This window comes from Candoia aspera, chromosome 3, assembly GCF_035149785.1.
Source record: "Candoia aspera isolate rCanAsp1 chromosome 3, rCanAsp1.hap2, whole genome shotgun sequence".
In the NCBI taxonomy this organism is placed as follows: Eukaryota; Metazoa; Chordata; class Lepidosauria; order Squamata; family Boidae; genus Candoia; species Candoia aspera.
Window position 1 is genome coordinate 63,989,028 of NC_086155.1, and position 24,806 is coordinate 64,013,833.

The following is a 24,806-nucleotide window of genomic DNA, read 5'->3' on the forward strand; positions in this document are numbered from 1 at the left end:
GTGTTGTCCATCTGGTGAAGTCCATGTATAAAGCCGTCTCTTAGGTTGTTGGAAGAGAGTGTTTGTTATGTAGAGTGAGTTGTCTTGGCAAAATTCTATCAGCCTATGTCCTGCTTTGTTTTGTTCTCCCAGGCCATGCTTACCTGTAATTCCAGGTGTCATTTGACAGCCCACCTTAGCATTCCAGTCTCCTGTGATGAAAACGTCTCTTTTAGGTGCATTGTCCAGTAGGTGCTGCAGATCCTCACAGAACTGATCTACTTCAGCTTCTGCAGCATCTGTGGTTGGGGCGTATATTTGGGTCACTGTGATATTAAATGGCTTGCCCTGAATTCAAATTGAGATCATTCTTTCGTTTTTTGGATTGTATCCAAGCACTGCTTTAGCCACTTTACTATTAATTATGAAGGCTTCTCCATTTCTTCTGTGGTCCTCTTATCCACAGTAGTAGTTCTGGTGGTCATTTGATGTGAAGTGGCCCATTCCAGTCCATTTCAGTTCACTGACGCCCAAAATGTCTATCTTTAATCTTGACATCTCACCAGTAACCACATCCAATTTGCCCTGGCTCATAGATCTTACATCCCAGGTTCCAACAGTGTGCTGATCCTTAGAACATCACATTTGCCATTCACCACCAGCACCGTCAGCCGCTAGCCATCCTTTCGGCCTTGAGCTTGCTGCGTCATCACACCTGGGGCTAGTTGAACTCATCCTCTGTTCCTCCCCAGTAGCATTTTGACCATCTTCCGACCTGGGGGTCTCATCTTCCGACGGTATACCAACATCTCTCTGGTTGTACTGATCCATTTAGTTTTCATAGCAATAATACTGGGGTGGGTTACCATTACCTTCCCCAGGGATCGCATTTAGTCTGACCGCTCTGTCATGACCTTCCTGTCTTGGGTGGCCCTTCACGATTTAGCTCATGGTGTCATTGAGGTGCTCAAGCTCCAGCACCACAAGCTAATGATCCTTTGAAGTTTCCCCTTTTAGAAAATCCCTATTTCTCACACACAGAAACACAAAAATACATGCTTACATAGTCCTTTACCTCCCAACAGAATCAGGACCACCCCTTTCACCTAAAACCAGCCCATGATGTCAGGTCTTCCCAAGAGAGGATGCTCAGGGACCCTACCCTACAAGAGGGTTGATATTGAGGAACAGCTTGGCTCCTGCGAGCTGACTGATACCCATTTTGTTGGCTTTATGGAAGCTTTTGAAGACAGTCCTCTTCTGAGAAGCATTTGGGTGCTATTGGCCTGCCTTTTTGTTTCATTTTTTAAAATTCTTTTATGCTGCTTTTATTTTTATAAATAATTCAAGGTGACGAACATACCTAATACTCCTTCATTCTCCTTTTTCCACAACCACCCTGTGAAGTGAGTTGGGCTGAGTGTGTGTGACTGGCCCAAGGTCACCCAGCCGGCTTTCATGCCTACGGTGGCACTTGAACTCTCAGTCTCCTGCTTTCTAGCCTACAGCCTTAACCACTAGACCAAACATATTTGGCTGATGCTTGGGTTGTTTTTACACTGGTACTAATTTTTTTGGTATTTTTGTAGCTAGAAATTCTATGGAGGGTTGAAGGGCCATTGGGGTTTTTTGATGCTTGCCTTGTTGTTGTTCTTGTCAACAGTCTTGATTGTATTAAGAACAACAGGCCAGAGGTGGGTCAAGGGAAGGGGTAGCTGCACTGGGAAAGAAAGGAAAAAGGGGGGAACATAACCAGATGGGGATGAGTAGTGGTAACTTGAAGAAAACTTTAGGTACTATATAAAGGGTTAACATGCTAGGCAAGCAGTTCTTGCCAAGCAACAGCTTATTTTCAGGCGAATCTTTAAAAGCATCCACCCTCTGGTGCTGGGATGTGTGCAGACATTGTCACTCATGCAGATTACAATGTTTTCAGCCATCTCCTCTCTCCTGTTCTTACCAGTAAATTTAAGAGACATCTCCATCCTTACTATTCATCTTTCTGCAAAATAAATTTACCTAGAAGAATCCAATACATTGTTTGTATCTGTAAGATAAGTAGTTATTCAGAATAAAAATTTTGTTTTTCCTGATATATTAAGAATGTATAAACTCTGCCTCTGTTGAAAACTGTTTCACCTACAGTGCCAGCCTATATGCATATATGTTTATGTATTCTGAATAAAGCTCAATGGAATGGAATGAGAACTACTCCCAATTAAGTATTTATAGGAAATGGAACTGAAAGGTGAATTCTCAGTACAGCATATTAAATGTTCACATTATTATAGGATTGACTTTTTAAAAGAACAAGTAACCTCAGAACATACAGTTTGGATTTTAAGTTAAGAAACATCATCAAAGAAACTTTCCATCTCTTCCAAGGATCACCTGTAACTAAGAATAGTGTGAGGGAAGGAAGAAAATGGAGCACTTTGCTTTCACAAGGTTTTATTTATCTTCATCCAATTACAGCAGATGAAATTACACAATCCTAATGCCAACTGGGAAACAATTCTAATATGAGGTCGGAAAACAGTTTTGTCTTCTAGCTGTGTTATATTCTATTAAATTCAAGGATCCCCCTACTTTGCATAAATGATTTTTAGGAAGTTGAAAGGGTGCAAGACAAACGGGGGAAAGTCTCTTAGTAAACTAGCACTTTCTCCTGGATCCTTCTTGGAAGTGATTCAACTTCCATATTTTTACACATTCCAGTTTATAACAACCACCAGGTAAGAACAAGGAAGGCGGTTGTAAGATGTACCATTCTTTCTTCAAAGGAAGAGGTAAAAATATTTTTCAGGTATTTGAAAGAGAAGAATTGCCACATTTGACAGTTCAAGGTGAGAGACCTTGGCATCATAATATAGTACATGCTTGGGTATAATACTAAATATACCATTGAAATGTACATAGAATTTGAAATACGTTTGTCTGATTTTTTGTTTAAAAATACAAGCTAATTTCAAAAAGAATATATGAAGGTATCAAATATGTTACTTACATTGGTTTTTCTCAGCAGACCCTACAGCGTTTCCACTTAGACATAAAATGTGAGAGGAACCAAAATGTAAAATGTCGAGAGCATAGTCTTTCATATTACTGTACAGCATGTTTCTTCCTGTTAATCAGTATTATAAATTACCTTAAAGGAGGGGTTCACAATTCTTTCACTAATCTAAATATAGCATGCAACCTTCAGCCAGATGGTGTCCTGTGTTTTGAATGCTTCTGGATTTTTACTGTACTTTTCTTTTTGTGCAACCATGCATTCAACAAATCCTGGTTGTATATTTTTAGACTGGCCTGCTCCAAGACAAGGACTGTAATTACATGTATTTTTACCCTTGCATACAATAAAAAAATAACAGCACAAATCTGGGGAAAAACTATCAAAGCGAATGGATTTTATTTTGACTTTTGTGAATACAATTCAATTGATCTCGCTTTACGGAAAATTACTCTTTACCATAAAAAGGAGTTTCAACATTTGACAAACCTATGGGTAACTTCATAGATGCCAACTGATTCCTTTAGTTTTTCATCATAGTCATTCCAGTCCTGTGGAGTGAAACATGCCATCTTAGCTCCATACAAAGTTTAATGGTGATACTGCATTATTGCTTCAAGCTGAACTGTAGGCATCTGCTTGGAGTCTAGCCTGCATTTCAGTAACACCTCCCCACTACTCCATACGTTAGGCACAAAACCCCCAACCAAATTTAATTTGGTTTCAAGCTTTTTAGCAACTTAAAAGGAAAATGTTTGATCATGTCTTGCAATTTGAAGAGCTCATCATCATCCTGGATGATTTTCATGCCAAGAACTAACCTTGAAAATGCAATTTATAGTTGAGGAAAATTGTCACTGGATGAAAAAAAAATTATCTCCAAGAAGATTATTTGGCACCACTGAGTGCCCTTTGCTACGGAGAGGGCAAATCTGGAGGATTGCTTGCAATACGGGATTTGTAATTGTGCATCTTAAATTTGCCAGAGCTGCATCTGCTCCTGTGTTGCATAACGTGAAGGGTGGAGCTGTCCAGTAGAGATTAGCCCGAAAACAAGTTATCAAAAGGCTCTGGCTTTAGTCTCTAGCATTGGCCAGGAATCCCCATCTCAAATCCTAGAAAGTTGCTGCCAGTCCGAGGATACTTCTGAACTAGATGGACTAAACCATCTTACTCAGTGCAATTCAGCTTCACAAGTATGCAATTTTTTAAAAGTCAAATTCAAGGATCCTCTACATTATAAAAATGCTAGTAATGACCATAACTGGTATTATTCACTATTTACATTGTCACAAGAAGCTTTTTTGGTACAAGAGTTGAGAATTTAGTTGAGAATCTCTGTTTTGAGCTCAATATCATGACGCCGTTACAGACCCAAAGCACAATTTAAAAACACAAAACATCCTTGGTACTTAACTATAAAATAACATTTCATAAAGAAAAATAACAAACATTATTCCCCCAAACCCCAGAATGATAAAAAAATGTAGTTCTAGATGCTGTACAATAATCCATAAAGCCCTGTAGAAGAAGGTTTTTGCACTATCTTCTGTCTTCCAACACCCGGAGGCCAACCTAACTTCTAGAGGGATGCAGTTTCAGAATATAGGTGTCATGACTGAAAATCAGTGTTTTCTCACTTCAGTCCCCCTTTACCTCACAAAATTGGGGTAATAAAAGGAAGCAGCTTCTCCTGAGAGCTTTAAACTCAAGAATGTGGATATCCCAGATTAGGATAAAAAGTCTGTGGACTTTCAGATATCAAATCCCATTTACCACAACCATCACTGCCAGTGGTAATAGGAGTTGTAATAATTTTGAGAAGGCCATAGCTTTACTTGTCCTGACAGCTCCCAGGTTCAAGCAGAGCTTTATGGAAGGAGGGAACTTGGTACCTTCTAGATATTTTGGACTACAATTCTCATTAGCACATTTGTCATCCCAACATCTAGAAGGTACCAAACTGCCTAATCTCAGACCAGTGTCTTGGACAGAGATGTACAATGTTGAGGACCACACCCCTGGTATGGCTAATACATTTTTAAAGTATGATTTCGATATGAAAGATCCTGTTCAGATTTTACACAATGGAAAGGGACAGGTTGAGTGTATCTAATATAAAGGATAGTACAATACGTTCTGTGGACCTTTAGGAATTGCCCTGCTTGTCCAGTCTTTCTTAGTTTCTCATTTAACAAGCTGGAATTCATCAGCATAAGATAACTTGGATAACTGTAAAAGTGGACTAGGAAATTCTGGGAGGAATAGCTATTAATCCTGAGATTAAATGTTACCTACAGATTGGAGATAGATTCAAATACCAGTTACAGGGAACAGAAGCAGGAGAAGGGTATGTCTCCACCTCTGACTGTGACCAGCCCAGAGCCATCTGGTTGGCCACTATGAGAATCAAATGTTGGACTAAGATGGGCCTTTGGGCTGGGCCAGCAGTGCCAGTCTTACGTTAGCCTGTTTTGAGATTTGTATGCTATAGACCACAAAGTTATTTGAACCATAAAGATGAACACTCTACCTTTTCCAGTAAGTTGATGTCATCAAAAGATGTGCCAGACTCTGCACCATTTGCAGCAAACCCGGCCTACAAACAATTAGAAAGCACCCATTAGAGACACATTTGTATCTAGGATAATGGCAGCGTGGCGGAGGGAAGGAAGCCGGCACCGAAGCTGGAAGAAGCCCCTGTTGCCCTGCAGGAGGGACTGTGCCGAGGGGCGAGGAGATGAGGAGGGTGAAGCTGCCCGCGTGAAGGCAAGAGATTTGCTGTGGCGGAAGCAGAGCTGGGCCAGGCTGGTTGCAATGGCTCTGGGGCTACAGCTCACCCACCCCCGCAGGCGGGGAGCCATTTCACCTCCTCCCTAGCTGAGAGTTGCTGAGAGTTATCTGCATGAACTGTTTCTAAGTGACAGTCATTGTAACCCAAGACAACCAATTGAAGAACTGATCAAAGGACTGCGATTAGAAGGGTTAAGCTTGTGCCCTGGATTTTGTCCCGTCTCTGGGTGAGAGCTGGGGAGGGGTTTGAATCACAGGGATTGTATAATTGGGGCCTGAGCAGTCTGGTGAGAGGAGACTGGCTTATGGTAAGGAATGGTTGGTGTGGCTGGTGGATGGGGTTAAGGAGGTGACCCTTAATTAACTTGAGGTGCTGAGTGCTAACATTGCAGAAGCACCTTAGGTATTAAGGAGTTTTGTTGGGATTGTAGGTTGTTGTGAGGTGGGGGGTGCAGGCCTGGGCATGGATTTTGATAGACAGGGGAGGGGGAAGGGTTCTGAAGGGATGAGGGCAGGCTATAATATCCCAGTAGTGATGGGTAGAGGGAGAAATGGTAGGAGACGAGGGACAAGATTTGTATGTGGAAGGGGTCACAGGTATATTGTTCCTGTGGCACGTTCCAGCCCCTCGAACTCACTCCCGGGTCCTGGTTGGCAGACTTTCAAAGCCCTGGGCTGTTGGCTGCTGCTGCTGAATGCCAGGTCAGTTTGTAATAAGGCCACCCTCATCCACGATTTGATCGTGGATGAGAAAGCTGACCTGGCTTGTATTACGGAGGCATCCAGGGGTGCTGCTCCTCAGATTGCCGGGTGCGAGACCCTGTTTGTTAAGTTGGGCTCTAGGAATCAGCTGGGACTGTTGCTATTGTACCAGCCTCCCTGCTGCATAGCAACCTCCCTGCCTGAACTCGACTCTGTAGCCGGGTTGGCGGTGGAGTTCCCCAGGCTTATCGTCTTGGGGGATTTCAACCTGCCTTCCTTGCGGGGTCGGAGGTAGCTCAGGACTTCATGGTTACCATGATGGTCATGGGCCTGTCCCAAGTAATCCAGGGCCCGACGCATAACGGTGGTCATTCGCCTGACCTGGTCTTCCTGTCGGAGCAGTGGCAGAGTGCTCTGAAATTGGGGGAGATCTTGGTTTCTCCCGTCATGGTCAGATCACTGCCTGGTGAGCCTCCAGTTCTCTGGTGCCACCCCCCTCCGCAGGGAGGCTGGGCCTATTAGATCGGCCCGCCCCAGTCAACTGATAGATCCAATTGGGTTTCAGAGGGAGCTCGGGGTTGTTCTGGGAAGTCTGCTGCACGGTCCGACTGAGGCCTTGGTGGCCGCGTGGAATGAGGGAGCAGCCAGGGCCTTGGATTGGATCGCGCCTGAGCGGCCTCTCCGTGCTCATGGCTCCTGCGGCTCCCCGTGGTACGGAGGAGCTGAGGAGGCTTAAGAGGGCTAAGAGATGCCTGGAGCGCTGCTGGCGGAAGACAGGGAGCGAAGACGACCGAACACAAGCTAGAGCCACTATCAGAGCCTACCTTGTGGCGGTAATGGCGGTGAAACATGGTTATTTCTCCACCTTTATTGCATCTGCAGATAGCTGTCCAGCGGTCCCATTTCGGGTGACTTGGTCCCTCCTTGGAGGGAGTAATACCAAGCCTCACCTGCAGGGTCACTGTGAGGAATATGCTGCGCATCTAGCGGATATCGCATCCACTCTATGTTGGACTCCAGCTTTAAGGCAGGGCCAGTGGAGGATACGGGGGCAAAGTCTGGCATGGTTATCTGGGGAGAGTTTGATCTGGTTGCACCTGAGGAGGTGGACAAGGCCCTCACAGCTACTAGTTCAGCCACTTCTGTATTAGATCCATGCCCTTCCTGGTTGGTCAAGGCTGCCCGGGAGGAGGCACGTGATTGGGTCTGGGTGGTGGTTAATTCCTCTTTGAGAGAGGGGATGCTCCCGCCGGCTCTTAAAGAGGCGGTGGTGCGTCCTCTCCTCAAGGGGTCATCGCTTGACCCAACCAGCCTGGAAAGTTTTCGTCCAGTCTCCAACCTCCCCTTTTTGGGGAAGGTTGTGAAGAGAGTGGTCACACGGCAGCTGCAGAGGACCCTGGATGAAGCGGATTATCTGGACCCTTTTCAGTCAGGGTTCAGGCTGGGTTATGGGACTGAGACGGCATTGATCGCACTCTTAGATGACTTCTGGTGGGAGCGGGATGGGGGCAGTGCGACCATCCTTGCTCTTCTTGACCTCTCAGCGGCCTTCAATACCATCGATCATGGTATCCTTCTGGACCGGCTTCGGGAGTTGGAGGTGGGTGGTACAGTGTTGCGCTGGTTCTCCTCCTTCCTCCGGGGTCGGTTCCAGTCAGTGTTGATGGGGGAGGAAGGTCCAGCCCACGTCCCCTACTTTGTGGGGTGCCTCAGGGCTCGGTTGTCTCCCCTCTCCTATTTAACATCTACATGAGACTGTTGGGGGAGGTGATCCGACGGTTTGGGGTAAGATACCACCAATATGCTGATGATACTCAGCTTTATCTCTCTACCCCAGACCGCCTGACTGATGCCGTGGATGTCCTGACCCAGTGCCTGGAGGATGTAAGGGCCTGGATGGGGTGCAATGGACTTCGACTCAACCCAAGTAAGACTGAGTGGCTTTGGGTTGGTGGGCCTCCCGGTGCTAAGGTTTTTCCACCTTTGGTCTTAGATGGGGTTGCACTGTCCCAGACAGACCCGGTGTGCAATCTGGGGGTCCTCATAGACTCACGGCTCTTGCTCGAAGAGCAGGTGGCAGCCGTGGCTAGGATGGCCTTTTCACACCTTCGGGTTGTGCGCCAGCTGCGCCCATTCCTAGACCGAGAAGCTTTGCTCATAGTCACTAGTGCCCTCGTGACCTCCTGTCTGGACTACTGTAATGCACTTTACATGGGGCTGCCCTTGAAGAGCATTTGGAAGCTTCAACTGGTGCAGAATGCAGCTGCACAGATAGTAAATGGTGTCGGGTACTTGACACATGTAACACCACTACTACGTGAGCTGCATTGGTTGCCGGTGGGCTTCCGGGTGCAATTCAAGGTGCTGGTTGTCACCTTTAAAGCCCTTCATGGCTTGGGGCTGGGTTACCTAAGGGACCACCTTCTCCCAGTTGTTTCTGCCCGTCCAATTCGATCTAGTAGGTTGGGTATGCTGTGGGTCCCATCAGCCAGGGAGTGTTGGTTGGCGGGAACTAGAAGGCATGCCTTCTCTTTCGTAGTGCCTGCCCTCTGGAAGATCCTCCCTCCAGAAATTAGGATGTGTCATGAGTACTGATGGCGAGCTGGAAGGGGCCTCTATCCAGGGGGGAAAATGCTTGCGTAGTACTGAGGAATTAAGCAGCCATTCAAAGAGACACAGATCAGACCCGCCTTAACTTTTGGGGTTTATCTGTCTAGGTTTTTCCCACGCTTCTTCAGTTTGTTAGGATTCTGTTTTATGTAGCGGTAATAAACACTAGAGACCTACTCCTCATCTCAGCATGATTTCTGACTGTTAGGACAGGATGTCCCCGACCCTGTTGGCCTTTCATAAGGCCGTGAAGACCTGGCTTTGTGCCTGGGCCTGGGGCCTCAAACATGTAGATAGTCCCATCTCTTGGCTGTATTAACATTCATGCATTGCTCGCTTGGCAGCCATGTATATTTATTCTGTATTTATTTTATATTTTAACTGTTTTAATTGTAATTGTTTTAATTGTTTTATGGTTTTATTGTTGTAAGCTGCCCAGAGTCACTCGCTGAGATGGGCGGCTATAGAAATCAAATAAATCAAATAAATAAATAAATAAAGTTGGTGGGGAAAAAAAGAGCTAAAATACTTTCCTTTAGCACAGAGATTGCTACACTTGTACTGGATTTTTGGAAATACTGTTCCCATGTGAATAGCTATGTAAGCCTGGCACATCAAAGTGACAGCAAAAGTAACAAACCTTTGTGCTACAATAAATTCATTACTCAAAACAATGCAACATTTTTAGTTGAAATATGATTAATCTCCAAAGAGTCTACTAGCTATCTGTTGATTGTTAAAAAGGATTGAGGAGCTTATCAGCACATTACAAAGGAATGATGATCCTTGGTCTCTGTATTTTGAAAATATTGCCTGCATTTCCAGTAACAATTCCTTGTAGCGTTTATTAAGAAACAAGTCATTGCAAATGCTCAGCCTGCCTCTCTGTAGAGGCACTGAAAGAGAATGGGAGAAATCTGTCAAGCCAGGCTAAGATCACATATGGAAAAAGGCTTCAGTGAGAACATGCAAATGCTCCTTTTTCCAATCCCAAAATTTACGTAGTTCTTGCAAGCTAGACTCTACCTATTCTTGTAAGATGAAAACATATCTTTTGGGTGCTATATAGCTACAAGACTGTGGTCAATGTTTAATATTCACACAGATTTTCATGGCAGGCCATTTGTGAATTTCACTTATTTCATAAAGTTACCACAGCTGCTTTCAGCTGCTCTTCCTATCCATGGGACTCTGAAGCCAAGGTATTAGCCATTCCTGTCCCAAAGGGGCAAAACCTCTACAGCAGGTAACTTGCTCTATTTGTGCAGGCTTCTTACCTGATTTAACACTAACCTTTCATCTAAACATGTTCAGCAGTCTCCTTGCTACAGATGTTCCACCCAGATGAGCAATAAAGGCATAATCAGGAATGTAAAGTTAGCCTACTTAACAGTGCTTTCCCCATCACATGATTCTAATTATATGTGTCTAACTTTGTATAGAACAAACTTCAAATTACATTAAAGTTTAGGTGCAAAATTACCACCTGTTAACTCTTTTGTCTTATGGTTGGGTGTGAACCAGCTCCAAAAGAAACAGTGTGCTGAAGAACAAGTTATACAATAATTCAAGTTTAATAGGCAGATCTTTCAAAAATGACACTCTTGAGTACTTGCCTGTGGTTGAAAGTCCACGGGTTCAAGGCCACGGCACTCAAATTCCACTATTGTTTTAAAGGTCTCATTGTCTTCGGCCTAGAATTCAGCCAAAAGAATACTTAGCATTTTTTAACAGAGGAATAAAGACAAGCAGGAAGAAACAAAACATATTTTCCAAATTATTATACCCCATAAAGACACAGTGTAATATTACAAATAATATAAACTGTAATGTTTGTAAATCTCTGGAGAAAAGTCCAGTTAAAGCAGGGAAACATTTAACATCTCTCCTTTTGGGGGAGATGGGCAGTGATAGAAATGTGAAAGATAAATAAATACATAAGCACGAATGAAAAATAATCACTAGTGCATGCTTAAACTGCTGCCTTTAAGTCAAATAACGAGAAATGGAATTTCTGTTGAATGGGAATATACATTGGGCTAAGAATCTAACCAGCAAAAGACCTATTCTCAAAATGCAGAGCAGATCACAAAGCCCTGGGGCTAACTCCTAAATAAGCGTCTATAGGTTTACACCTAGGTTAGTCATCTCATCCCTATATTTCTTTCCTTGCACAATAAGTTTATCTTACTGTGCACAGAAAAGAAAGGCACGTCTGCTGTCTGTTTTCTGCACGGGGATAACTGCATGAAGGAGAGCCTGTAGGCACAGTGTTGAAGCTGCATGAACAGCCAGTTTCCATTAATTTAATTTAATTTAATTTTTTTTCATTTTCTGAAAAGGCTACCCTCTAAGGATAATCTGAATGTAATAACAAATTGTCCATGTTCTCAGTGCAAAGCCACACATGCAGCTCTTCTGTGAGATTACAGCGGCATACATTGCATAATTTTGGACTTTAGTTTCTCTGGATCAAGTCCACTAAAAGTCCACCCTTTCCATAAAATGCAAATAAAATAGACTTACGTTATAAGGCTTAATTGTGTGAGTTAAGATATCTGAAAGAGAATAAAAAGGAAAAACGTAACATTGAAGCAAAGAAGGGTATAATTCATAGGCTAGAGAAATATTCAGGTTTAAATTGATTCAGTGTCAGTCAAGTGCTAGACTTCACCTTTAAAATTTAGTTTCCTGTTTAAGCCCTGTGCCATGACTAGATGCATCTCAGCAAGTGATAGCACATGGCCAACCGCATCTGGGCCCAGAAACTAAGCAGGGCTGGGCCTTTTAGGCCACATTGGGGTGTCAGAACAGCAGACCAGAAACGGGCCATACTCTTGCCAAGGACACTGTGCAGATGGATTCACAAAGTCAGTAAGATTTGAGCTCAACTCAGGGGTGTCTTTAGGACTGGCTTGCATAAAAAGGGTATAAAAAGGACAGAGTGAGATGAAAATTACTGAAAGAACAAAGGTGGAATGCTGCTACCTCCAGGGTATTCTGATTCAGAAAAAATATAGAAAGATGACCAAGATATAGTAGTCCCTCAGAATCAGGGGATCTCTCCAACTGCATTTTTTTGGAACACACTCCCTATTATTTATCGATCTGTTTGAAATCAAAATGTTTATATTGTCCTGTTGTAAAATCACCACATAGTATTTCAACATTTCATAATCACAACAAGGAGGTAAGCCAGGAATAACATTATCTGCTACATTCAATGAGTTTATACAAGAAAAAAAATGTTTTCATCAATCAGCAAAAAAAGATAATGGAAGGTGACCAAACCATCCATAATCTGGATATAGCTATATCACAAACATCTTTGTATTACTCAGTGCTGACCTGTTCACTAAGTATTCAATCTATTCTCCCATCTGATTTACTTTCATCATATATTGTTCATCACGTTCAGCAATCAATCTTCAACTCTGTAATTCCATAACAATGGAATCTTCAGCTCCAAAAGATTCCATAATTCAAGCCTATTCACTTTGTGAATATTTTGTGCTTAACAATAAATTTTTCTTCTCATGTTTACACATTTCTCAATGGCTTGCTGAAGAGCAAAAATATGGTCCATGTACTACTTGCCCAAAAGGGACGCGGTGGCACTGCGGGTTAAACCGCTGAGCTGCCGATCGGAAGGTCAGCGGTTTGAAACCGCACGGCGGGGTGAGCTCCCGTTGCTCGTCCCAGCTCCTGCTCACCTAGCAGTTCGAAAACATGCAAATGTGAGTAGATCAATAGGTACCGCTTCGGCGGGAAGGTAACGGCGTTCCGAGTCGTCATGCTGGCCACATGACCCAGAAGTGTCTATGACAACGCCAGCTCCAAGGCTTAGAAACGGAGATGAGCACTGCCCCCTAGAGTCGGACACGACTGGACTTTACGTCAAGGGAAACCTTTACCTTTACTTTATTACTTGCCCAGCATAAAGTCAAACTTCCCAAATTTTGCTCATTGTCATCTCCTGTACCTTTCTGATCTGAAATTCTGCCAAATACCTTCCAGGTGCATATAACAACCTAATCCCTCTGTAATACTTGCATTCATTGTTGCTACCTTTCCCTTTGTATATGGCATATTTTCTAACAGCTTTTCCCCAACAGCCACACATAGTTACAGTCTTCATGCATAGGTTAAACAAGTCACACTGCCGCTCCATCAATAAACCATATCCATATTATAACATTTGTCTACCTACACCATCAACACCTTTTCAGCATTTTTTACTTGGATGTTTACAGCATTTGTTTCAATTCTACTCTTCAACATATCACCATCTCTAAAAGTATTCCTTCCAGCATTCCCTCCCTTTAGTTTTATTCCAAATAATTCCATACCTTTATTTTTTAATTCTATTCATGCTATTAGAGGCTTCTCATCGAGCCCTCTTTACCTACTTCCTGTATTATTTTTATTTCCCTCAAAGTTGTTCTGTTTTCTCTGCCCACCCATCCATTCATGTCACCTAGCAGAATTCCCACCTTTCAGGACTGCATTCATTCGGGATGTGGCACATTTTTTCCCCAAACTATTATCTGATTCTTTTATTTTCACCATTCACTGGAAGAGTCACATTGGAGTTAGACAGCACTAAATCAAAGTAAGTAAATACATAAACAACAACAATGTAACATGTGGCTATCACCAACCTACAGAGTCCTATTTATAACCAACAACAACTAATACGACACATTTCATACTTTGGCACAAAACTTAGCCCTTTCCTTTATAGTTAAACCTACACTTTCCATGCATGTATTCAGCTCCATTCCACAAAATCAGAACACTTTCCTTTATATCTATTGTATCTTTCTCTCTTAGCTTCACAGGCACACAACTATCTATTGTTCTTTTCATTTCATTTGTTAATTCAGTCTCTTAGCTATTTACTCCTTTTATAATTCACATTGGAATCTTACATATCCCACAGTTGTCATCAGATGGGTCCATAAATACTGATCTCCAGCTCCTACCATCACTTTGTTCAGGTGAAGCTTTGGTGTAATGCTTTTTAATAATATAGAGGAGGTGTAGACTAGCTTAATGTCCTTAGTAATACCTGTACCCTTTGCAATATTCTCTGCTAACAGTAAGGACAATACTGGTCACTTGTGACACATTTGGAACAGTTTTACTCTAAGAGGAATACAACATGTACAGATACATGCTGAGGATGCAGCCTGATTTAGATATTACATAAATGTGGAATTCAACAGACAAATACTGTACCCCTACCCCACCCCCAGCAATAACCAATGTTCAGGCTAATCTGTCCTTTACAACAGATCTGCACCATTTGCTTATTTTTGTTTTCCACAGCTTGTTTTATAGTGAAGACTATTTCTTTGTCTACCCTGCAAAAGATTTATAGGCAATTATTAGAAGGATGGGGAGGTGTGTTTTTCTATTAGATTAATATAATGATAGCATGAGTTCTCTATCTAGGGGATAGATGTATAAAAAAACTTCTTACCTATGGAGTTTTCCCGGTAGCACAGCTTGCATTTCTGCACCATTGTGGCACTTCCCCGGCCTCCTTTGAGAGGGTGGCTGTCCTAAACAGAATTTATTATTTTTATTTTTTATTATTCAAATTTTGTTACCGCCCTTCTCCCCCAAAAGAGGGACTCTGGGCAGTTTACAGTAAAATTAATACAATAACCATTTCCAAATGAAATATCAGCCATCAGTCTCAAGTGCTTCACTGTTGGGAGAAGAGGCTGCAAGAAGATCTTTTCTCAAGATCTGAATCTACTAATGGAAGCCTCTTTTCTTTTGAGATTAAGAATGTTACACAAACACTAAGCAAAGCAACCAGGTAATGGTCCAGAATACAGATCTAACAGAGAGATAAACATCTCTAACAAAAACAAGGAATGTTATTAGATCTTGTTTTAAAAAAATCTAGTTCATACTGCACCACTCAGTAATCTAATTAAGTGGCTGAACTAGGTAAAAATGTATTGGCAATGGAAACATTACCATTAAATGAATGCAGGTAAGAAACCCATGCAACTATATAGATATCACTGACTCACAAAATAAATGAAATATCCATATTATGAAAGATTTGAAAAATGAGTTTTTTCTAAAAGTACAGATTGCTTCCATGCTACACCAGAGTCTTGGAAAGCATGGTAATGAATGCTTGGATACAGTCAAGAATCCTACAGTCAACCCCCTAGATAGTATCAGGAAATACGGTGCTTTCCAAATCTAGTTCCCTGGAAATGTTTTGGATGACAGCTCCCGTCACTTATATCCACAAGGAAAGAAGCAAATGACACTGTATGCTTCATGGTGCCCCTGCCCAAATGGTGTGAATTATATAACATACATCATTTGCATCATGACATGTGTGATACTAACTACATCTTGTATATTTTATTTTGGGACTTACCATTAATCGTAGATATTGCCATTTTTCTGAAACCTCACCACAGTTTCCACACTTAAGCTGGAAAATAGAAGGAAAACAAATATGAACTAAATATATTGGGTGGAATCCAACAGCACAATAATCAAATGTCTAAATTTAAAGTGCCTGGAGGCTGTCAGGGCCTGGAGGGAGAGGCTTTGGGTTTGTGGCCAAATGATCCCAGGGAAATTCCATCTTTGCCTCTGAATGGAGTTGTGCTCCCCCATTCAGAGGTGGTCTGCAATTTGGGCATCCTCCTAGATTCACAGCTTCTGCTCAATGAGCAAGTGACAGCTGTGGCCAGGAGGGCTTTTGCACAATTATGTCTTCTGTGCCAGCTGCATCCATTCCTGGATTGCAAGGCCCTTCTCAATCACTCACACCTTAGTCACCTCCCATTTGAATTCTTGTAACGCCTTTTTACATAGGAGTGCCTTTAAAGAACACTCAGAAGCTACAGCTGGGACAGAATGCAGCTGCCTGGTCAGTGATTGGTATATTCTGATATCCCCACTGTTTGGGGAGCTACAATGGTTACCAGTTGGCTCCTGGGTGTGATTCAAGGTTCCGCTTGTCACCTTTAACCACACATTGACTTGGCTCTGGCTTCAGTCTGAGGAACTCCCTTCTCCTGTATTTTCTGCCTACCTGACCAGGTGAAACAGTGTCAACTCTTCTTGTAGAAGATAATGGCTTACCAGAGCCGGAAGGTCCCCTTAATGCTGCTAATTAGAAACTAGCAGACAATAATACAATAGTTCATGGAGATGGGACAACTGAAGAAATTTCCATAAACTATTCCTGGCCAAGGATCAGTAGCGGTGATCCTGAAACAGATCTTGCAATGATGACACAGTGGAACCAAGAGCAGGGTCAACTCTCTCCAGGTCACATCCCTTTACAACTGCCATCTGAGCAGGTTTTCAAGAGCTGATTGAAAAAGAAACGAGCTAAGTCCCTGTTATTTCTGTGACAGCCTATGACAATGATATCCAACTATGTTGGGGTAGTTCACATAGGCCAACCATACATACTTTCATGATAATCTAACCGACACTACAAGCCTAGGCATGTTTATTCAAAACCAAATCCCACTGTGTTGAACCTAAATAATAATACGTAGATGTTAAGCATTGCGGTTGGGGGGATGGCTAGAGCTGGGCATGAAGAGGATATTTTTATGCATCTGCTTTTAAAAGATACCTTATCTATAACCCACGCCACTGGGCTAACTGAATAAACCTTGGTTAACTTACTTAATAGTGGGCGTGTTGTGTAAACGGATCTGTATTACTGCGGGCAATTAAACAGCACTCTGGTCAACATGTTTGTGGAGACAGGCAATCCCTTTCTCTAAGACGTACCTTCAGATACCATCGAAAATCCTCCCCCACCGGTCTGAGATTTGTAATGTTTTCCAAAGTCGCTTTGAACTGCAACCCGATTTTCTGAAAGGAAGAACGTCACCAGACCGGTTAGATGCGCTCGGCAGCCAATCCCAGCCAGCTCCAGGCACACCCAAGCGAGCTTTCTCTTACCCCCATGGCCCAAAGGGGCAACGAAAGGAGGGGCGCCTCAGAAGAGCCGTACCAGGCAGGAGACCCCTCCCCTCCCACGGGCAACGACACGCGGAACCTCCGCGCTGTTTCGGGACTTGCTGAGGCCAGGCAGTAGAACTGGGCAGGCGCTCCTCAACCTTCGCGAGACTTGAGCTTTGCCTGTTCCGGAGGACGGAGAGCAGAGGGAGGGGTGTGCCCTTAAACGGAACGGCGCTCTCCCGCTCCAACAGACCCGGGTGGTCGCTGAGCCGCTGCTCGGCTTCTGGGAGACGACCGTTCATCTCCATCCACGCGCCCACAAAGAAGCCAAAGCATGCGCCTGCCTGTGGATACGTGGACCACACCCACACCTGCTCTATCAGCACCGGGTTTGCATTCGGTGGACGAGGCTCGATAGCAAACGAGGCATCGATTTAACTCGGCTTACTCCTCTTGCACCCCGAAATAGGTTTCGAGGCAGCCATTTAGGGCTATACTATCCTGGAGTTTTCAGGTCTGGTCTGCAAAAATTCGGGCGATCAGATGCTGCCGTCTAGTGGTGGTCTGAATTTTTGCAGCACAGAAGCGGGAGCCCAACCTAGATCCCTAATTTCAGAAATTGAAAGGGAATCCGACAGTTCAAGGGACTCGCAGCTTTAAACAGGGAATTGAAAAAAGTTAACTGTGCCTTTGGCTGGGATAGTATGCTTATTATATCTTTCACCTAGCTTTTCTACTAGGTCATTCCTCCCCAACCTGGGTGCCATTCAAATGTGTGAACTTCAATTCCTAGAATTCCTAGAGAGCACAATCATTGCCATCTGTGAACTTCCCCTGGCAGTGAACCACAAATAAAAGTGGAAATACCTGAATTTTGAAATGCATTTTACTTTGCATCATACTTGACAGAAGAATCATAAAACCAGACATAGAAAATTGCTTTTTGAGGCAGAATAACATCAGGTGATCTATTACTCATACTAGCTATTTAAAGCTCAGGGGAAGAATTCTTTCTGCTATTAAAAAGCCCCCTTCCACTGGCAAGAGTAGCAAGAAAATTGGCCTTATGCATACAAACCACTGATAATACACTCTATTCCAAGTTTAGGCCACCAGGATTATTGTAAGGAAAACAGACATGGCTCAGTTATTCCTAAATAACCCTACATAGGGATACCAATTTATTTCAGTTGTAAACAGTAGCAATGCTCCATTTTACAACCATTTGCTTTTATTAAAATGTACAAAGTCAAAGCTGTACATCATTTTATTTCAGCCAAACACTAGTAGCACACTGTGTGTGCATATATCTATTGCACACATTGACTTCTGTAGACTTTATCACCAGTTTTATGTCAGATCTTACCACCTACCATTATCTGACCATTGTTTAAACCTTCATTGCCAAAAAACACCCCTTCCTTTTTTAGGTGCCATATGTAGACAAAACTGGAAAATACAATAAATGGGCCAAATTTCTTATTTGATTCACTAGGAAACTTGCTATCTCACCGAATACCTTACTCAGGAATAGGATTGTTGAAGCAGACATAAAAGATTCTGGAGGAAACTCAAAACGTTGGGGTAATGTAAGCTATAGATGATTTATTAAGTTATTGTAATAAACATATTGAACTATACCCAGAAAGTAGGATAAATGTAGAACCAAAATGATGTCACAGTAAATTGCTGCAGATTCTTTCCCCTAATAAGTGATAGCAGCACCACTGGAATAAGTAAGAATTTGTTGCATTAAAATAATGTCTATCACTATAAGATACTGGTGTGTATAGATGCAGCTGTTTCCTAGCATATTCAAATTTCTTCCATATTCACTTGTTCTGAGTTATGGGAACTCTGCTTCTGTCCATTGTATTTCAGAGCAGGCAAAAAATCCACTGACACACACAGTTCCTGAACATACCAGTTACCTAACTTCCTTCAAAACACAGAGGCTGAAAGATTAATCATGTAGGAATCCAGATGGAAGTGTTGACTCTTACATTGTATGTCAAATTCATACAAACATAGGAAACATCTGAACAGCCCATCCCTAAAATATGAAACTTGATTGACAAAGACTTTCTAAATAAAAAGAAAAAAAGTTTTAGTATTTATTAAATTCACTCTGTATAAAATCAGACATACATAAACATTATGAAAGATATGGAATGAAAGGAATCCCACCCAAAAAACTTTACTATACAAACTTAGATTCACACAATTTAAATTGGTTTAATCTTGAAATGTAATCCAATGAGACTGAAGACTAGACACTTGAGATCCTGGACAAGATAGTAAAACACTCTTAGACCTTCTGGATCCCTGGAGAGCAAAATGGAAAAAACACATAAAGTCAGAATCTACAAGAAATTTTGACATCAAAGTCATTATCTTTATCAGGAAGACAGAGAATTTCCAAGCCACTTATCATAATGTCAAACAACTTTTTAAAGCATTGTGAAAGTGATCTCCCCTCATCTCTCATTTTTAGTAAATGAGAAAAAAATAAATATGACTTTAATAAAATATTCTACAAATTGATGCATTAATATGCATTCCTCCAGTTCTTGAGTCAGTGGAAAAATACGCCAGCATGATTTTCGCTGCTCCAACAAGTTCCAATCTGTCTCAAGGCTTACGGATGGTTTCACCCGTACCAATTTACTGTGGGACAATTTAAGGGCAGTAAATTGTGGATTCCTCTGCCTTTGTTTCTCCTTCCAGTCAGCATTACTAGCTAGTTGGAGAAACAACCACCAATTGCCCTCCTTGAAGTGAGTAGAGTGGCTGGGTGGATGGCTAAAGTTGCATGAATCACAGGTTGCCAGTAAGAGGTACTCGATGCTGATAATCTTTCACTCAGGCTATTTCTGAACATGGATCTACTGGTCTTCTTAAAGAAGAGGATGTGGGCTGAAGCAGGGGATAGCTTTCACGATGTACTAAGAGAGCTTCCTCCTGGCCCATCCTACCAAAAGACTGGTAGACCCTTGTCCAAAACTATCCTGGCTGGCATGCTGGGGGAGTGGAGGAGGGCTGTGAGGTGAAACAGGAGGGAGCTTGCAAGACCCACTGAGGGAGCTCCCTTCTGCTTCATCCCAAGCTGCCTGTGCCTCACTGACCTGTCAGCCAGGCTATTCTGGACACAGGTTTATTGGGCTTCCAGTCACTTGAGCTAGAAAGAGAAACTGACAGTTCTTGCCAATTGCAGCCGTGTTCCCACACAGCCCAAATTACTTAGGTGCAAAGGAACAGCAGTGCTAGCAGTGAATGGCCAGTGGATGGCACATGGACACAGGATGTATGCAGAAAGCTGTTAAAGTATGCAAAATGGCACTGCCCTTGTAACAAAAACAGTACAAAGTACAGCTACACAAAACTCCTTGTCGGCTGAAGCAGCAGAAAACCTGTAACATGCTAATTTGCGACAGAAGCAGGAAAAAAATCCCTTACCTAGATTAAATTTGACCTGTAATCTCCCCACCCCCTACCCCCCCTTTTTTAATATACAGATTTACTGGTCCTTGAAAGGTCACTGAACATGACTTTAGTAACAGGTCAGTATAGCAGTATATAGACTGTAAGTCGCCTGCATAATGCTTGAACGGTGCTTTGTGAATCATGGATCAGGCATACACAAGCAGATACCTCTATGGAAATGGAGCCGTCCAAGCCAAAATGGCCAAGGGGGGGCAGGGCTCAGACACTGGAAGGGAGGAGAAATGCCCAGAGCAACAACTAGCCAACAGGAGCTCGGCAGATGCCAGCCCCTTAGCATATCATCACTGGCATCATAGATCATTCTTGGGCCAAGCCTTGTGTGGGGAGAAAATGGAAAAGCTTATTTTAAAATTGGAAAAGCTAAGGACTAGTTTACGCTGCTTCCAAAGAGGGCTGGGAATTACACAAAATCTGCATTATAAGGGCATGTCCTCTCCAGATGGGAGCAGAATATCTTCATGCCATGATTAGCAGGACATGAGGAGGAGTTCTTATTTCCCACTGAGGTACAGGCTGGGGCTGTATTGTCTATACAGGCATTCAAGGCAAGGCAGCCAGGGTACACTTGTGTTGCTTCTCCTCCTCCTGCATTTCAAACTGATGTCATCTGATTGTTGAACTCACAGCTTTGATCCTTTTTGATTTTACATGGCCCTCTTATTACAGGGCCTTGTACCAGATTCTGTGAGAAAACATGTATCAGACTTACCATATGCAGATCTGAGTACATTTTACTGGCTTTCAATAGATTTAAAACTGCAAATAGATATTTTGGATGCCCCCATTGTCTTGGAGAGATCAAGTCACCATATAGCAATCCTTAATTCTACATTTAATGAATGCAAAGAGGTAAGGTACATAATATCATTCATTCTTCAAACGGCACTTACTTGGACTGATTCACATCAATAAGAGAACCAATTTTTGATGTTGTGAAAGAGATATGCTCATCCCCGATCACAATTTCAAGCTCCTAGAAGTAAACAAAACAAGAAACCAAATACATTTAGGATGGATTACCATTGTTATGAAGCTTGAATTTCTCTTCTCCATTTTCTCTTATAACATTCATGATTATTCAAGTCTAAAGCAAGATATTCTACCTAGTAGACTTAGATCAAATATTTATATTCAGCTGTTTAAAGGACTGTAGCCATTTCATAGCAGAGAGAGCAATCTTAACCACATATTTATATTGATGGGGTTAACAAGCTAATAATGGATTACGCTTAACATCTGGCAGAAACTCAAAGACGATGTTAGGTGAGGTTATGATGCAAATAGGTAAGACACAGATTTTTTAGTTTCCTGTACTTGGGAGAATGTTGAGAATGTCTGTATTTTTATTTTAGGAATTATTCTACAGCTTTCACGTCTTGTCTTAAAATGGAAAAAAGGCAAGCCGCAAATGCTTGCTCATGACAGAGAAGTTCTTGGAATCACTAAAATAGACTTGGGGGCTTCATTCCTGCTCCCCTGGGATTACAGTTGTTGGGGACAAGGGTCCGTTGCTGTGTGGCCTGTTATTTTACCACTCAGAGTCACATCTGTGGATTACGAGTGACTCATGTTCCCCACCAGACACACTGTACTTAGCAAAGGGCCTCAAACCATTTTGGGGTCGACAGGATAATTTGGGCCCCATGTGATAACGATACCATTTTAGCTTCAAAAAGGAGATTTTAAAAATAAAATCTCCAGCTTCACATCTCTTACCAGCCAAAAGGACTCTACACCCACTTCCTAGTCTAACCTTCCTCCAGATACATTGGGTTTCCAACTCCAAGGATTCTTTAGCCAGCCTAACCATTGCTGGGAATTCTGGGAGTTGCTCCACATATCTGGAAGTTTACCTGGTTGGAGAAAGCTACCATAACCCCATCTAGATAGCTTTCTTGCAGATTACTGGCTGTGCATAAACATGTAGCTGGTTAATTTAAAGCATCTGTATGGTAAATAGGACATCTGCTAACCTGCCGACCAACTCTATCTGGTGGAGGCCACAACGCATCATCTTCTTTTGTAATTTCACTGTCATCAATTATCCTCTTTAGTTCTTCCATCACACTTTTATGTACATAGGCCTAGAAACAACATAGAAATGTTAGTTTGATTCTGCAATTTAAAAAAAAAGGATTTAAGACTCATTTCTCTTCTTTTCTTGTTATACAAGTACCCATCAGAATAATTTAGAAGTGAAAAAAACCAGCACAGGTACATTTGTACAGTACAAATGCTACCACCTTAAAGGATTCTTTTAGAGGTCTGATTTTCAGCAAGACAACAGAGACAGGTTTTACATAGAAACATAAAACAAGTAGTAAATGGGTGCTTAATTCTCAGCATTGTCAACATCACAGATGTACCAACCAATTAAAAAATACTAAAATATCATTATAACCTTTATTTATTATTCAGAGTATTGTGGATACACTAAAACAGCCAACTTACTTCTTTTCTGATCATGACATCATTTTTATAATTGCTATTATTTGCATATCTCAGTTTACCTGTTGAAAAAAAAAATTACACTGAACATTACAAGATAAATGTAAACATTTATTTTATTTAATTTTGCAAAAACATATTGATTTTGGTTCCATAAATTAAACAAAGAACAAGGAAGTGAAAGCAGTGACATTCAAGCAAGGGTACAAAGGATTATTGGTGCATGGTTCCTTCAAAACTCTTAATTTCTGAGGTCCTTGCTGTTCAGCTTCCCTTTAACTACTGTAAGTAACGCTTAGTTATGCTGAATTCCTGACTCCTCTGTTCTTCTCATCAAGATCAGTTTGCAGGTAGGCTTCACTGCAGTCCAAGGAAACTGTTCTGGGATGCTATTAAATAGCCACTTTCCTACTGAGCTAACCAACGGGAGGTGATGGTGGAGAGCGTCTGGCTACCCAGTGACTCCATAACAGATACATTTTTTTCAAACTTACTTTTTTATTTGACCATCATCCTCTCCTTATTGTGGACTCTGTTGCTGCATTTGGTGTCTGCCTGATTTCCTACAAGAACTTTTCATATTCCACTACCCCTCAAGCAATTGAGCCACTAGCTTGTAGCCCCACTTAAGGCAACTTCAAGCTGTTATTCGACCAGATAAGCTATGAGACCCCCTTTACTCATCTTACCTCTCCAAAAGCTACACTGCCAGTCTGTCAGAGCCCAGCCCGTTCTAATATAAGCCAATTCCGCCGATCACCCAAACACAGCCCAGGTGCAGTCTCGTATTCGCCTCCTGCTTTTTCCCTCAACAAACATCAACCTCTCCTCCCTCCATCGGGTCTGTTCCTCCATCCTACCAAACTGCCCAACCGGCATAAGCAAGGTCTCTTCTTCCCTCGCAGATACCTCCTCCTCCCCCCTTGCCTCATTCCTAGAAGCCACCACGTCTGTTGCTCCGGGACCGATAAACAGTGGGAGTCTCACCGTCAGGACGGAACTCGAACTCGAGAAACTCATGGCCAAACTTGCCCTTGTGTCCAACGTAGTAGCGCAAGTAGAAATCGCTCGCCATGATCGAAGAGCGCCCGCCGGAAAACCAGCATGCACCGCGTACGCCAAACTTAGCCTATACGGAGGGGCGCCTGAAGTATACGTCCTCAACCGGAAGAGTCGCACAAGCTGACTCGCTTTGCGCCTTTCTTCTCGCATGCGCAGATAAGGTTTCATTTGTTGTTCAGTCGACTTATATTAAATAGAGCCAGCGTCGCTCTACACGTCAAGACGGAGTACGTCCGGTTTAGAGGAACTGCTTCCCTTTCAATGAGAAATCTTAGGACTTTTCACCATAAAAGTGCAAAGTGTAGAGGGGTGTCATTGCGACTCATGCGGAATTATAGCCACTATCAATCATTGGGGAACTAAACACGGATTTAGGTCCCTGATTTCCCGGCTCTTTTTGAAGCCAGTGGTTGATTGAAGAGGACTATACGAAATCCGTACTGTAGCCCCTCCACCAAAGTGGAGGAAGTAGAGATCTAATAGAAGATAATAGAAGAGTAGCTCAGGGCTGAACTGTGGAGTCCTTGGTGCTCTCTGAGCCTGGTTGTTTGCTTGCAGAAGTTTCAAGGCAAAACCACACCCCACCAACAGGGCAAGGTACTGTATATAAATAGAGAGCAAACCCCACACTCACTAACAGTGATGGTGTTACGCAGTTGGGTATTGAAACGTCTGCAAGCAAACAACCAAGCTCAGAGAGCACCAAGGACTCCAAAGAAGAGATTTT

General features: G+C 42.6%; 2 protein-coding genes across 2 annotated transcripts; both read right to left on the reverse strand.

Annotated features, from left to right (window-relative positions):
- Positions 1–3,374: 3,374 nt before the first annotated feature.
- Positions 3,375–17,216, reverse strand: CZIB (CXXC motif containing zinc binding protein). The gene is made up of 8 exons (XM_063297971.1): positions 17,066–17,216; positions 16,892–16,975; positions 15,510–15,566; positions 14,583–14,664; positions 11,624–11,655; positions 10,714–10,791; positions 5,526–5,591; positions 3,375–3,543 (listed from the first exon to the last, which is right to left on the reverse strand). The coding sequence occupies exons 1-8, from the start codon at positions 17,069–17,071 to the stop codon at positions 3,466–3,468; spliced, it is 483 nt and encodes a 160-aa protein (XP_063154041.1). The 5' UTR covers positions 17,072–17,216; the 3' UTR covers positions 3,375–3,465.
- A 1,949-nt stretch (positions 17,217–19,165) lies between these two features.
- On the reverse strand, positions 19,166–24,154 carry MAGOH (mago homolog, exon junction complex subunit). The gene is made up of 5 exons (XM_063297972.1): positions 24,005–24,154; positions 23,021–23,079; positions 22,543–22,653; positions 21,460–21,542; positions 19,166–19,390 (listed from the first exon to the last, which is right to left on the reverse strand). Exons 1-5 carry the CDS (start codon positions 24,090–24,092, stop codon positions 19,291–19,293), a joined length of 441 nt encoding a protein of 146 aa, XP_063154042.1. The 5' UTR covers positions 24,093–24,154; the 3' UTR covers positions 19,166–19,290.
- Between the last annotated feature and the right edge of the window lie 652 nt (positions 24,155–24,806).

Excerpts from the sequence above, each read along its gene's own strand:
- CZIB (XM_063297971.1), bottom strand. Across the intron at positions 15,567-16,891 it reads ATTTTCGATGGTATCTGAAG|CTTAAGTGTGGAAACTGTGG; the intron begins GTACGTCTTAGA and ends TCTATTTTCCAG. Across the intron at positions 14,665-15,509 it reads GGCAATATCTACGATTAATG|GACAGCCACCCTCTCAAAGG; the intron begins GTAAGTCCCAAA and ends AATTCTGTTTAG.
- MAGOH (XM_063297972.1), bottom strand. The coding sequence starts at position 24,092 with ATGGCGAGCGATTTCTACTTGCGCTACTACGTTGGACACAAGGGCAAG. Across the intron at positions 23,080-24,004 it reads GTTCGAGTTCCGTCCTGACG|GTAAACTGAGATATGCAAAT; the intron begins GTGAGACTCCCA and ends TTTTTTCAACAG. Across the intron at positions 21,543-22,542 it reads CAGATAGAGTTGGTCGGCAG|GAGCTTGAAATTGTGATCGG; the intron begins GTTAGCAGATGT and ends GTTTACTTCTAG.